At 47.9% G+C, this 13,751-nt stretch overlaps 8 protein-coding genes across 8 annotated transcripts in view; 2 read left to right on the top strand and 6 right to left on the bottom strand.

The window, feature by feature from the left end:
• The window catches only part of UREG_07195 (uncharacterized protein), a gene marked incomplete at both ends in the record, with an annotated part of 2,139 nt that extends 750 nt beyond the window's left edge, over positions 1-1,389 (bottom strand). Inside the window, 4 exons of the mRNA XM_002582376.1 lie at positions 5-59; positions 362-588; positions 812-1,256; positions 1,310-1,389. Coding sequence (XP_002582422.1) covers positions 5-59; positions 362-588; positions 812-1,256; positions 1,310-1,389 — 807 coding nt within the window. The remainder of the gene's footprint in view (positions 1-4; positions 60-361; positions 589-811; positions 1,257-1,309) is intronic.
• Positions 1,390-2,375: 986 nt separating this feature from the next.
• UREG_07194 (AP-2 complex subunit sigma) lies at positions 2,376-3,020 on the bottom strand (the record flags this gene model as incomplete). The annotated part of the gene is made up of 4 exons (XM_002582375.1): positions 2,376-2,477; positions 2,516-2,770; positions 2,881-2,910; positions 2,967-3,020. The coding sequence occupies 4 exons, from the start codon at positions 3,018-3,020 to the stop codon at positions 2,376-2,378; spliced, it is 441 nt and encodes a 146-aa protein (XP_002582421.1).
• A 567-nt stretch (positions 3,021-3,587) lies between these two features.
• UREG_07193 (uncharacterized protein) lies at positions 3,588-3,851 on the bottom strand (the record flags this gene model as incomplete). Its single annotated transcript, XM_002582374.1, has 1 exon — positions 3,588-3,851. The coding sequence occupies one exon, from the start codon at positions 3,849-3,851 to the stop codon at positions 3,588-3,590; it is 264 nt and encodes an 87-aa protein (XP_002582420.1).
• A 600-nt stretch (positions 3,852-4,451) lies between these two features.
• On the bottom strand, positions 4,452-4,970 carry UREG_07192 (diphthine synthase; the record flags this gene model as incomplete). Its single annotated transcript, XM_002582373.1, has 1 exon — positions 4,452-4,970. One exon carries the CDS (start codon positions 4,968-4,970, stop codon positions 4,452-4,454), a length of 519 nt encoding a protein of 172 aa, XP_002582419.1.
• A 1,320-nt stretch (positions 4,971-6,290) lies between these two features.
• On the top strand, positions 6,291-7,554 carry UREG_07191 (protein spt3; the record flags this gene model as incomplete). Its single annotated transcript, XM_002582372.1, has 3 exons — positions 6,291-6,596; positions 6,648-7,472; positions 7,549-7,554. The coding sequence occupies 3 exons, from the start codon at positions 6,291-6,293 to the stop codon at positions 7,552-7,554; spliced, it is 1,137 nt and encodes a 378-aa protein (XP_002582418.1).
• A 320-nt stretch (positions 7,555-7,874) lies between these two features.
• UREG_07190 (histidinol-phosphate aminotransferase) lies at positions 7,875-9,254 on the bottom strand (the record flags this gene model as incomplete). The annotated part of the gene is made up of 3 exons (XM_002582371.1): positions 7,875-8,886; positions 8,959-9,117; positions 9,172-9,254. The coding sequence occupies 3 exons, from the start codon at positions 9,252-9,254 to the stop codon at positions 7,875-7,877; spliced, it is 1,254 nt and encodes a 417-aa protein (XP_002582417.1).
• A 388-nt stretch (positions 9,255-9,642) lies between these two features.
• Positions 9,643-11,226, bottom strand: UREG_07189 (uncharacterized protein; the record flags this gene model as incomplete). The annotated part of the gene is made up of 2 exons (XM_002582370.1): positions 9,643-11,151; positions 11,212-11,226. The coding sequence occupies 2 exons, from the start codon at positions 11,224-11,226 to the stop codon at positions 9,643-9,645; spliced, it is 1,524 nt and encodes a 507-aa protein (XP_002582416.1).
• Positions 11,227-11,965: 739 nt separating this feature from the next.
• UREG_07188 (uncharacterized protein) lies at positions 11,966-13,716 on the top strand (the record flags this gene model as incomplete). Its single annotated transcript, XM_002582369.1, has 3 exons — positions 11,966-12,106; positions 12,170-12,279; positions 12,339-13,716. The coding sequence occupies 3 exons, from the start codon at positions 11,966-11,968 to the stop codon at positions 13,714-13,716; spliced, it is 1,629 nt and encodes a 542-aa protein (XP_002582415.1).
• Positions 13,717-13,751: the final 35 nt, after the last annotated feature.

Raw genomic sequence — 13,751 nt, 5'->3', positions numbered from 1 at the left:
ATACCGTGACATCGTCCATTCGAAAATAAAGAGGGCTCACGTCTGCTGAGGACCAATATCTATCCAGAATGTCTCTAGTTAGACATTGCTTGCTTCCAAACGGGGCTCGGATGATCTCACAAAGATATAGGCCTGCATTCAAGCAAGGTGGCCAGTAGGATAACAACAAAAGATATCACGATAAAGTACCAGAGCGCCCGCCGAGCGTGATGGACCTTGACGGAGCCATTCTCTAGGCGTGAATAGAACTGGAGGAGACACAGTTTCATACACCAGAGACTGTAAGCAAAAGAAATCAACACAAATCAGCTGAGATGCACTTTTCAAAGCTATTTCTAAGACCGTAACCACATTCACGTACAATAGAGCATAGGTTACCCGAGAAGGGATAACTAATTTCTTCGCTAGAGTGTCATCGCCGGGAGTCTCAGTTGCGCGGAGATGGAAGAACCAGGCGATGCAGACCGATCGAGAGATCAAAGGCAGAAGCGAAAAAGCCATCCAGCTATCGTCCGAATGCCATCTTTGCTGGATTGCCGGGTGGGCTTTGAGAGTGCCGAGGAGCCTGTAAGTGCAGCGGAAGATGATCTGTACGGTGATGATCGTGGCGGCAACCACAATCAGGGTTGTTTCTGTCATCCATTTCATTGAATAATGGAGAAATCATCGAGGATGCTGGCATAGGAAACGAGCAGCAGGGCAGCATTCCATAACAAAGGGAATGTGAGTGCAAGAGACAAACGGCGCCGTCATGAAGCACCGTGAGGTAGTTAGACCAGAATCAGATGGATCCTTGGGCAGAAAGACAGACGGGAAAAAGCTTAGATTGCTGAGCTGGGCGCACGAAACCGATGATAGCTCGCCGGATATTATCCTCCTGGATAAAAATGGAACTAATTAGCGGCGACCAAGTGCAGGTCGGTGTGCTCCGGTTGACACGAGCTCTTCGTCGCGAGCACGACAGGGAAGCTCCAGCAGAGCCTGTGACGGAAGCGGGCTGTCTTGTCCAACCCTGGAGAATCGCCATGAATGCTTTTCGTGTCTCTGAGCCCAGCTGGTTGGCTGCTGGGCCGGGAATCGTCACGATCATTTTTCGTTCAGCTTGGGGGTTGCTCAGACTGACCCAGTTCGTATTCCGTGTCATCGGATTCTGGAGCACAGCCGAGGCTCTGAAGGATTGCTCTTCCAACCGCTTGCCAATTGGCCCGGGAAACGAGCGCACGCCGGGTTGGTGGCCGGTTAAGAAGCAGCCGGGGCTTTGAGGATATTTTTAGTGACTAGTTAACGAAGTTAGCGATCCAAGGCTCACTCGCGTCTCAAGGCATGGATGCATGCCAACACAGAGAACGAATGTCGGTTGTGATCCCTGCTCGAAGACAAGATAGCCATTTGAACGAAGCAGGACATTTAATAGAATCGTAGCGGCTTCTGAGCCACTGGAAGAACCTCCTTCATAGCGACATCGTCAAGATCTAATCCAGCGGTATAGTTGTTTTTATTGTTTTACAAGGGGAGGTCGAGGGGGATACTCCCAGATTTTATATACAAAAGGATTGTACGGAATACTGTCTAATTATTCGTGGACCGCTGTGATATCCGGAACCATAATAATTATCCGATCTTCTAGCTATGGCAATAACATCCTCCATCCGAGCCTGTTTCTACTGAGCTCGACATTTTCGACCCGGAACACCACCCTTCCTGCGGTCTTCAAACGTACACAGGCTGGCCCAACCTCGTGCATGCGGATGACGAGTAAGTAGATGTCCCGTAGCCTAGTGATGAACCCGAAGCCTATCATTCCTTCAAGAATACTATGATATCTGGGATGCTTTTAATCATGTATCCCCGCCTGAAGTTTGCTGGGCTTGAAGGCCAGCATAGTGTATATGTCAAACCAAAGATCCGTGAAAGGATTATAACCGCCCCTGGAGGCCCCGCGAGAAGGTTAAGACGGGAGCCTGGATATGCTCCTCTAGCGTTTTTGGATCATTCAAATGTGTACCTGAGATATCAGAAATCCTATCCTCAAGCCTCGCCAGTTCGGCCCGAATGCCGTGATCTTGAGGGCCACTGGAGAAACCAACCTGGCACGTGGACTTGCTAGCAAGCGCTCCAGGCGGAATAGCCTATACTCTTGAAATTATTGTAGAAGCTTGTTGCCTAAGGTTGTCCGAAGGCCTCAGGTTTACAAGAGTTGTGTGCTATGATTGTGGACGAATGGTAGATGGGGCAAGTTCTCTAGGGATGTGTTTGATACCTCGCGATTAGGTGCACATATCACCAAACTGCTTTCATCAGAGATACTGCCTACAGCTCGGTTATTGGTATAGATCAAGTGGATAGAAGTTCTTGATTGACGTAACCAATGTACATCATTCGAGTTTATCCAGATGCTCCAATCTCGTCAGAACGACTTGTTTGCTCGCCTCCTCAATCTCACCGGCGAGAAAAACTTCGTCAAGAATTGCGTAAACCTAAAGCCCCCATAATATTAGCCCACTAAATCACTCACTCGAGACAGAGCAGTTCCGCTCACCTTGTAGAAGTTGAACACCAAGTCTAACTCACACACATTCCCAAAAAACTGATCCAAAACTTCCACAAAGAAATGAATCGCTTCGAGATATGCTAGTTCATTATCATTCGCGTCAACGCATGCGCAGAAAAAAAGCCCTGCATAACGACGATAAACGATCTTTGTGCTGCGTCGGAATTCGACGAAATTAGACTGGTACTTTTGATCGCGAGGCGCGATGAGGCGGTGGACCTGTCACTCCAGGCATTTGTGAGTACCAATCTTGCCACTTATCAGGTATATGACCAGGAGGTAGGAAACGCCAATTTCGGTGTAGGATCCGGGGAATACGATCGTCATACCTCGCCCTTGAGTCTCACTTTCTCATCGTCCTAAGAGGCATCAGCTCGAGCCATAGATAGTTGGGTAGGAATATGAGAGAGCATACCGTGTATGGCGCGTACCACTTGGCCAGCCGAGTCTTCCCTCTGGCGGTTTCCATCAGCTCCCAGGCGGCCAGAATAATACGAAGCAGACTTACTGTCGGTTCTGGACAATGATAAAAGAGAGAACCATGCCTCTATTAATCCCCGTGAAGGAATGTTATAGTAGTATCAACATTGGGGCTTATTTTCTATGGAGAACACAGTGAGGAGTGGTGTGAGGAGTACGAAGTAGAGGCCTATTCCTACAAGCATTGCGTAGTTAACTAGCTAGTTAACTCGGTCGTTGGGGTTGTTTTGCGCATGCCACCGCCCTTCTCCTGCAAGGCTTCTATATGTTCGAGCCTTTGGCCCTTTGGATAATTATTGCGCTGAAGCATGAGGAGATCAAGGATAGGTTTATGCGTAAGTTATTCCTAATACGACAGCAGTTCGTACGTCTGTTTGACACGAGCTTCACCTGATATAATACATTATCACAATCAAAAGGGGACCATTTCTGGAAGCCTAGATGAGATTGCCCGTTTTAACTAGTTATGGAGTACTCCGAATCGCCCGAACAAATTGTCTTTTTAGAGTCTGGCTTCGCCTTTTGACTTTCACTCTGATGAGAGCACCCATTTCATTCACTCACTTGTCTCCTTAGATTCATCATCTTCACTTCCTTCCTGTTCCGATGAGTTATCCCCACCGTTGGCCTCGGGTGTTGGAAAGGCTCTCTTCGGATCACCGTTGTACACGATCCACCACCCAATTTTCTCCTCTGGCGCCAAAAATTCTCTTAACCTCCTCAATGCCTCCGGTCCGCCGGGAGAGAGCTCGGGCCCCTTATCCATAACCTCGCCCATATTTAAACTCAATAACCGCCCGGGCTGTTCCTCATCAGGCATTGTAATCACTTTTGCTGCAACATATGCGTAGGGCTGGCTAAGTGCCGAATCACTGATATCATCGGGATCATATTGCTCTAAAATACGTAGACCGGGTAAGTGATAAGCGATGTTCGGGTCGATGCGCTTGAAGGATTGTAGGATGGCCCGTGATGTGGCTGATTCTTGAAGGTATTCAGCTGCAGCGTCGAGGAGGTTATAGGAAACAATATGTGCGCGAATTCCGGGCGCATTCAAGGTGCCCAGTCGAGGCCAGCGGAAGCCGTAGAGAACGTAGACAACCATGATCAATAAAGGCCAGGACGCTTCAACGATCTGCAATGAAATCAGCACTGGCACGCATCATATTTTGGTCAGTTTCCGGAATCAATGGTACGAAAGCGAAAGCTATCGCTGGGATCATGATCAACCAGAGCGAGTCGTGGCCTGTATGGGCAGGGTGTTTGGAAGATAACTAATACCCCCGCCTGTTACATGATCACGTGATTGATCACCTTGGCCCGTTGCTTGTGTTCATCGCGCATTTCCCCGGAATCAGTTACTCCAATGCACGCTGGAACACAATCTCGGGATATACTCCGTACAGACCAGGAAAATATGTTATATAGTCGTCTCTTGATGTTTTTTCCAAGCATTGTCAAAGATATCTCTGCAAACAGCATAATCACGAATGAAGTCCCTCTCTAAGTCATGTGTTCTCTTTCCTAGCAGAATCAGGCAATGCAAGGGTTCTCCCATGTCTATCTCTGTTAGCTGCTTTAGAGTGCCAACGGCTAATTTCTGATCTTCAGCGCCGACTCGCGCAGCACCTATGGCAAGACTGTCGGGCCCATATACTGCCTCCTTTCGTTGCTCTTCAATCTCGAGCATTTGGCTCGCGCATTGTGCGACAGTCATGTACCGGGGAGGCTCATAGATCTTCTTTCCCCTAGCCATATTTTCCAACGACTGCTCCTTCACTTTTATATCGAGCAAAACAAGTGTGTGAAGGCCTATCTGGGCATTTTCCTTGATCCGATCATAGAAGGACGATGGTTTCCAGGTTTCGGTAAAGAACACCATACTGACTGTTTGGCCGAAGTTGTACAATTGTAACCCAGTACAGCCAATTGCTGACATGATGGATGCGTTTGGGATGGATTTCGTCGGAATACCGAGTTCCCGAGCCCGTAGGACGAGGTCAGTGTGTGTTGTGGCACTAACATAGAATCTCAGCGCTGGGATTCTCTGCGACGGTAAGAATCGGCTTACCCGAAGGGATCCCCAACAACCAAAAAGGCAACGTCTATTTTGTTTGCCTGGGCGAGTATCTCATCACTGCCGGTCTCAACGGCTTCGCGGTCCGCTATTTGAACTGGCCTGCCATAAAAGCTCTCCTTTAAAATTGAAGACTTGATATTAGTACGCAGTCGACAATATTCTAGCCATGATGGCGCACCAGTTTTTCTTTATCAACGAGAAGTATGCTGGTATATGCTTCTAAATATACTCGATCTGCCTTTTTAACAACCTCTAAGCCTTTGACCGTAATGTCCGTCTCATCGGCGAGACCCAGTCCCACTAAGTAGAGCATTATGGAAACTAAATGAAAAAATATCTCGGATTTGTACCCAGCCTACTTCTCAGAAGAGCTGGAAAACTAAAATAATAACCCTGTTGTTGGACGACTGAGTGAATTGATATTTCTTTCGTGGGATGTTTGTCCCGCTGATAAGAGCCCGGAAGATCAATGATCCGACCATCGCAGCTTCAACCTCCATCATCATGACTTCACTTCCTGCCCTGCACTGCGTATAGCTGCCTGCACCTCAGTAGTAATCTGCTTCTTTTGAATCTTTTGTCCGGCAACTACCCAAATCCTTACGCCGCCGTCACGGCCACCGTCATAATGGCGGACCGAAATGCGAAATACCGCCAGGAGATTCAACAGGTGTGTTTCCCTTAAATCTACCACCCATTCCGGAAACGTTCCTGTTTGCGTCTATCTCATGGTCCTGAGCGATCCATCGCTACTTTACGCCTATCTGTCTGTTGAAGGCATCGCTGAACTACAGCAATACTGTAAAATGAACTCCGGGGGATTTTTCCGGCTCATCAGTTGCAGCTGCTAGTTTTCTCCAAGCCATTCCTACGATACCCTTCCTCAATATGCCAGTTCCTGCCATGAAGATATCTATTTGCTTCTTCACAGGCCTAGAGTTATTTCTGTATTCTTTTTATGATTGCAACTTATGCAGCCATACCTCAAATCTTTTTCACTTAAGACAATCCGGCCAGAGCTTCTCATGGAATACTATGGAGCTCATGCACTGTGAGAACAGCACGTGATATTCCCCATCTCTTATATCAGCTCAGAATGTGTTGTGATACCTTCTTAGCTTTTATCAGTTGCTAGATGCTTCAAAAAACATGCTGTCAGGCCATACTACTATTTGAAAAATGACTTTACAGCTTGAGGCAGCCAAAAGGTGGTTGAACTTATCATCTGGGAGGCAAAATAATGAAGTCACAGCGCACCCTCTAGGAGCGCGTCAGCGACTGCTGATGCAAGCTCGACAAACAACAGATGTGGCACCTTCAAGCGAGCAGGTTCAGGACCATGAGTTGGACGGCTTCGCGTCAAATAAGGAATTTATGACTGATGTTATAGAGAAGATGATGTTTGTTTCCGGAGAGACAGCGGAACCGTCAGTGGAGACAACAACCTTAGTCGAAGAGATCGTGCGTCAACAAGTTATTGAAATGGTAAGAAGACCATTCCCAGTTGAATTGTTCTGATATACTGACATCCTCAAGCTTATCCGAAGCACTGCCCTCGCTGCTCGTCGGGGCGTCCGGTCTATTTCAACTGACGACCTCTTTTTCCTTATCCGTCATGACAAGGCTAAAGTTTCGCGACTGAAAACGTTCCTCTCCTGGAAGGACGTTCGCAAGAATGTAAAAGATTCTGACGACAAAGGCGGGGGAGATACGGCAGATTTTGGTGCTGGAGACGATCCTCTTGCGGGTGCTGCACAGGATGTCGCCGCTAAACCGAAAACTAAACGTGCTAAAATTGGTCTTCCATGGGACCTCAATAATCTCTATTCTGTTCAAGTTCCCGAACGTGAGGATGAAGAAGATGAAGAGGAGGAAGAGCAAAACTATGCGACTCTTCAACGTCTTGCGAACGCGGATGAGCGTACTAAGAATATGACCCGTGAAGAATATGTTTTCTGGTCCGACTGCCGACAAGCATCTTTCACTTTCCGCAAGGCCAAACGTTTCCGTGAATGGGCTGGCTTTGGCATTGTTACAGATTTTAAGCCGAACGACGATATTGTTGATATTTTGGGATTTCTCACTTTTGAGATTGTTCAGACCCTGACAGAAGAGGCTTTAAAGGTTAAAGAACAGGAAGATCGCGGCAAAAAAGGGCGTGGAGGCACTGAGGACGGAGGAGAGAAAAGCAAGAAACGCAAACGAGAGACCGGGCTTTTCGACCCCCCAGAAGAAGGTAGAACGCCTATTGAGCCAAAACACGTCCATGAAGCATTCCGTAAGCTGCAGGCTACCCCCAATAAAGCCGTTGCTATGTTGTTGCATGGGGGCCGTGCACCTGTTCGCACACCACTGAGGCTTGTAAGTATTCCACCTCGGGGCATGCGTTATGCCACAACTCTTAACGGAATTATGTGACTGACTGTTTGCCCTATAGATCTAGTATTAAATGGATAAACATTGGAGTTTTATGGTCGGGCTTATTCAAGGGTTCCATGGTGGTCGAATTGGTGGTCTACTGGGCATTTGGCAAGATAATACCCCCGGAGTTTGTGGAAGGAGCATTCCCCTGGCGAAATTGTCCTTTGTGTATAATTTGCTTAATCCCTACAAATGCCAAACATCGCAGATCTATTGCTTCTTTTCTATTTATCAACCATCTATTGGCTAAGCCTATGCGGCAGACTCTACTAGACCAGTGAACCAAAGCCATAATGGGCACTGGTGTCTAAAGAATAGCTCTCCAGTTAACACCATCTTTTATCAACTTGATGAACTAGCAGTATAGATATGTTTGAGCACAGCTTCCAATTCGGCTAGGAATCTCGTCACTTCTGCCTCTGTCCCCACTGTGATCCTTAGACACCCTTCGCATCCGTATTCTTTCCCTCTGAATCGAACCACAACCCCTTTCCGTTCTGCGAGGGATTGATACACGGCTAGAGCAACCTTGTTACAGGGCTTACCCCCATCCTGGCATGGCTTGTCCAAAATCTCCACAAGTAAAAAGTTGGACTCGGTGCCGCCGAGAAATCTCCCTACCCCGGGGACTTTAGGCAACTCTTTCAGCATGCGTTCCCGCTGAACGATAATCTTCTCCCTATTTCTTCGCATCACTGCGAGATTAGCGGGCGACAACGCAGCTTTTGCCAACGCACTGGTAGGACTGGAGATGTTGTATGGCGCCTTGAGGCTGTTCAACATTCTCGCAATTTCTGGACTTGTGAATGCAACCCCCAATCGGATTCCAGCTAGCCCAAAAGCCTTACTTAGAGTCTGCATGACTACCAGATTCGGCCATTCGGTAACCCATTCTGCTAAGCTGGACCCTTCAGGCGCAAAATCTATATACGCCTCGTCCACGACGACAACACCATTCCAGGTAGGGTGCTCGAGCACTTTTTGTATATCCTCTTTTCGAATCAAGTTTGCTGTGGGATTCCCGGGGGAGCAGATATACACCATCTTGATGTCTGCGGTTCCCGAAAGGGTCGCATTAATTGCGTCGGGGCGCAATTGGAACCCGTTGTCCGTGTCCAAGGGTACTTTGACGATTCCAACATCGTTTACGTGTGCACTGACAGAATACATTCCGTATGTGGGCGGGCAAGTTAGGATCTTATCCTTGCCGGGAACGCAGAAACATCGGAGTAGGGCGTCAATCGCCTCGTCAGATCCCACGCCGACGAAGAGATTCGATGGGTCCAGGTCCTTTTCGGTGTGAGCGTGAGTGTTTCGTAGATCGCAGAGAAGTGCCTTTAGCTCTAATTGATGTCTTAATTGTGAATTCCGTTCAGGTTAGCCGCTTCATCAGTCAAGTGGCGGGGTAAAGATTGTCTAAACTCACGGGTCAGGATAGCGATTGAGGCCTAGAAAATCAAGATCTGGGGCCTTCCCGCTTGTGGTTACATTTTCAAGGCTCCCGTCGTCCGTCAGGGCCAGTCCGGGGCCGTATGCGTTCTCATTTGCGTCGAGAAGGACGTTCGTTCCATCATCCTTATAGTCACTTGAGTCATATTAGTTGAGGGGTTGCTGTCTGATGGCCAAGGATCAATCTTACTCTCTTGCACACCTATATGGCTCCAGTTGCAAAATATTCGCTCTTGCACATTTTGTTAAGTCAAATGGGCCTTTTCTGGACATGATGAATAGCTCAAGCTGGGATTAGTTGCAAATTGAAAGAGAGTCCAATGGGGATTGCACAGAGCTAGTTTCAAGATTTTGCGGTGGAACATCAAGAGTGAACTACTATAGAGAGTTCAGATTGCAGGTATCATGAATGACTTCTTGATGAGCCAAAGAATGAGTCATATAGAAAAAAAGGGAAAACTGCCAAAAATTGATTTAACATTTTTTTTCTGATATATACAAAATCCCAGTGATATCTAGCCAGCCCGGTCTATTCAATACCTAACTCCGAAATATGCTAGCTACCTTGTGTTCTAGAACAACAAAGCTGATGAAACCCAAGGATCCATTTATCCTTGATTCATTATATATAAGAGCGACAGTCAGTTAACATATCGCCGCATTAGTCCGTTTTGTGGGTTGAGTTGCTGTCAGAAGTGGAGGATGACGCCTTTGAGTTGGAATATTTAGCCCTTTTTCCCTTTAAGTATCGAACGGTGTTTTTGAATCCAGCCGTGACAATTCCCTTGATGCTCTGACTTGTACTCGGCCAGGAAATAGTCTTCTTGATGGACTTCGACACTTCCTCCTTCAAATGACTTTCGGCTGCGATCTTTCGGTCAAAGGTAGTTCCTTGACGACGGTGAATGCGATCTGGGTCTTCATCCGTGCTTTCTTCCATCATCTTGTTAAACTCAGATCGAGGTATTTGAAATCGAGATTGGTATTGGAAATAGAGCTTCTCCCGGAATGACTGAGGTAGCCTGCGGACCATATTCCCTCGTTTGACTGGATCCATATCTTGCGCTAACTTAACATTGATTTCTGGGTCATCTATCCAGGAAGCATCGCTGCAGCTGGGGTCATTGAAAGAAACATTGGGCAGCGTGTCAATCAGCGGCGCGTATAGCCGGCGGAAGTTTGCCATCTGTGCAGAGACGATATTGTTGATCTTTTTGGGATCCTCTGAGCCAAAAGACATTCGTGGGTCTCCCATATAACTGATACCTGCAATTGTCGTATACAGTTGGCTTTCAGTAAAATCGGGCGGGAGAAGTAATAATGCAACACGGACTGCTGAGAGAAGGTTCATTTGGTTCGCCAGGCGGACTTTGGGATGATCGCGGAGAATTTTGACTGGCTTGTGAAGTCTCCCAACGAGATAAAGAGTGTCCCATTCACTAAGATCTTTGCACAAAGTGTCAATGTTAACGACCCCATATTTTATAAGGGTCCCGTTCACAGTCACATAAGGGTTGAAGTAGACACCAGCTCCGATTTTCTCTTGCACTTGCGAAACTACATAAGAGCCCAGTGACCCAATGGCAGAGTAGTGATCGCGATGCTGATTCAAATTAAGAGAATGCCAATGCTGGCTGTAGGACACTCCAAAAATAAAGTCGATCATCTTTCCTCCACCTTTTTGCATTCTTTGAATGGTAACCGGTGCAGCAGGATGACAGCTTTCACCGCTGGCTGTGCCAGACTGTGGAAACACTCCGGAGCCATATGCAAATGCATATCTGATTGGTGCTCGAAACTGCCAGAGGATCTGACGCAATGCTTCTTTAAACTCTTGGTTGATGATCATATGCTGATTAGTCCCGAAGTCTCTTGATGGCAGTTGCGCAAACGTTGAGATAGAGAAATCGGGATTCTCTTCCCAATCTGATTCAATACTGGAGCCGGCTGTGAATGGCTTGGGGGCTTCATTTCTCCCTGCCGAAACATGACTTTTATTCTGGTGCGCAGCAGCGTTGAACCCTGGGGGAGGTCCGCCGTCTTTACCTGATGGATTGGGAGTTGAATCCGTGGAAAGCGGCCGGGAAAAATATGGAGGGCGGACCTGGGAGAGGTACGATGAACGGAAGAATATATATCGAGGAGATGCGCCCAGTCTGGGTCCTATGGTCTAGGACACTGTTAATTAGCGTCGTGGTGGGAGAGCTCAAGTACTTGAGGATGCGCTTACATGGAGCTGCCGCATAGCGATCGGAAACGGGAAGCACAGCACGAGCTGTAAGTGTAATGTAAAGTGGCGGACATGGGCATTGGCACCTCGCCTCTCACGTCCGGACTCGTTGAATTGCACAAGCCTCGAGTGAATGCAAGCAACAAGCAGACGAGAAGTTGGGATCCTTTTGCGGCCAACAGGATCCTGCACGATTATGTAAGAAAGAGCTCCGGTCACGTGGTCGGGGTGCTTTATTAGTCAGCATCGCGTACGTCAATCCAAACAAACTGGCAATGTAAACACAGGACGACTCGGACAATCGCACGCACGCACGCACACAATAACCCCTCAGTACAATTGCAGTGTTTTGGATAGGTGGCTCGGGTGCCACAGATGGTGGTGATACAGAGCCTGATTTTGCACTATGACACATATTGGAATGGACACGGAGTCAGCGCGGCTCCAAAGCTTCAGGATCGCGCACCGACCGGCTTCTAAAGGAAGGACCTCTGCTACAAAGGCAAAACCGATTACTTGGCCGCATAGAAAACCGTCACCCGAAGAGGTATTTTCTCGCTGCCATGTGCTTCTATTCTAGCTATTAATGTGCCTTCAGCTAGCCCATGCCGGATTCTACTACCAACCAACGGACATCAGCCCAGACAACACAGCTTGTTTCCTTTGTCAATATGCCTTAGATGGTTGGGAGGAGGAAGATGATCCGATCACAGAACATCTAAGGCATTCTAGCGAATGCGGGTGGGCGGTGATGATGGATATCACGCGCCGCTCCTCCAATCCAGCCGAGATTGTGGACCCAACGAGCGTTGAAATTGTGGAAGCACGGAGAGCAACTTTTGGTACATGGTGGCCTTATGATGGCAAGAAAGGATGGAAATGCAAAATGGAAAAGGTTGACTTGCAAATGAATCCCTCCCATCTCATATTATGAAGGCTAACGTCACCACTTTGGCAGATGGTAGAAGCGGGGTGGTACTTCTGCCCGAACGACGAAAGCGATGATTTCGTTAGCTGTGCGTATTGTGATCTGGGGCTGGATGGCTGGGAACGCGGGGACGACCCATTGTACGGCCGTCATTAAATCGCTCTTTCCATGTGCATCAAGCTGACCTGCTGCTGTTTAGTTACGAGCATTATCGCCGGTCTCCGGAATGTTCTTTCTTTCATTTCGCACCGATCCCAGGAAAGAAGGGAACGAAAGGTCGCAGCATGAGTTCTCGCTCGTCCAAGGCTTCGCGAGTTTCAACTCAATCAACATTAAGCGCATGGTCGGAAGTAGAAACGACAGATCTGGATAGCGAAATGGAACATAGTTTACTCTCACAGCCAGCCAAGAATGCAGCGAAGTCTACGAAAGGAAGAAAGGGGAGGAAGCCAAAGTTAAAAAAGGATGAGATGGCTGAGAATAGCGGGCAGGAAAACGATCCCGACCACAACACAAAGGTTGCCGAGCCGCAAGCAAAGAAACAGCGAGAGAGGAAGCGGAAAAGCTCAGAAATGACCCAAGATCAGGAACCGCAAGGGACTCAAGCTTCTAGCGTTGTCTCGGGACCGGCAGCCAAAAGACGAGACACGGGTGCCAGGAAGGCCAGCACCGCCAAAAGCAATATATTTCCTGATGGGACGGATGACGAATTGAATGCACCCGTTGAGCCGGTTAAAGTTGAGAAGCAGACCACTAAGAAAACAACGAAAAAAAGGAGCACATCTACAAATCGCGTCCCATCGGCTACCTCTAAAGCATTGTTAAAATCGCAGATTCCGGACGATGCGGAGATCGAAGCTGAGTTGGAAGCTGACCTGAAGCGAGATAGCATGGATTATATCCAAGCTAAACCGGCGGTGGCTCACAAAGACTATATTTCCAAACAGGATGATATTTCGTCAACAGAGACACGTACACTGACCCATAAAGGGACTAAAAGAAACAAAAATGCCGAAACTCCCCAAGACCACATCGACGATGTGGAAAAGCCTGGTCGTAAAAGAGTTCAAGGAAAAAAGAAAACTGCGAAGAAAAGCGCAGTTCAGCGACAAAACGAGGAAGAGGTCAACAGCGAAGGGCGAATCTTCGAAGCCGAAAGCGATGCTCACATGGATATCGACGGTGGTCAACTAATCTCCCTTGAACGGCCAAAAGTGTTAGATGAAACCCTTGATACACAATCTTCTGAAAAGATAAGACCTCTTAGTGGTCGGAACGAGCCTCGAAGCAATAAATCAGACGCCCACAAGCAAAGGCCTCTTCTAGATGTCGATGATAAGGAACAGCCGGACTCGATTTTCGATGAAAACCAGAGGTCGGCAGTATCTCCGCGAGCTACGAACGGATCCCCGTCAGGTCTTATTGAGAATAAATTGCCGTGGGGGTCAAGATCACGAAAGATATCTGAACGGCATACACACCTAGATAGAACTGCACATCGCGCGTCTAATCCCGCACCATCACCTCAAACCCAGGAGCGTACACCTTCTCCATCGCCACAATCGAAAAGACGCTGAAAATCGGCCCCCTTCAACTAGGCCGTCAAATCAAA

This window comes from Uncinocarpus reesii, genomic scaffold (assembly GCF_000003515.1).
Source record: "Uncinocarpus reesii 1704 scaffold_5 genomic scaffold, whole genome shotgun sequence".
In the NCBI taxonomy this organism is placed as follows: Eukaryota; Fungi; Ascomycota; class Eurotiomycetes; order Onygenales; family Onygenaceae; genus Uncinocarpus; species Uncinocarpus reesii.
Note: the sequence above shows the minus strand (reverse complement) of the source record. Positions and strands in the feature narration are given on the sequence as shown.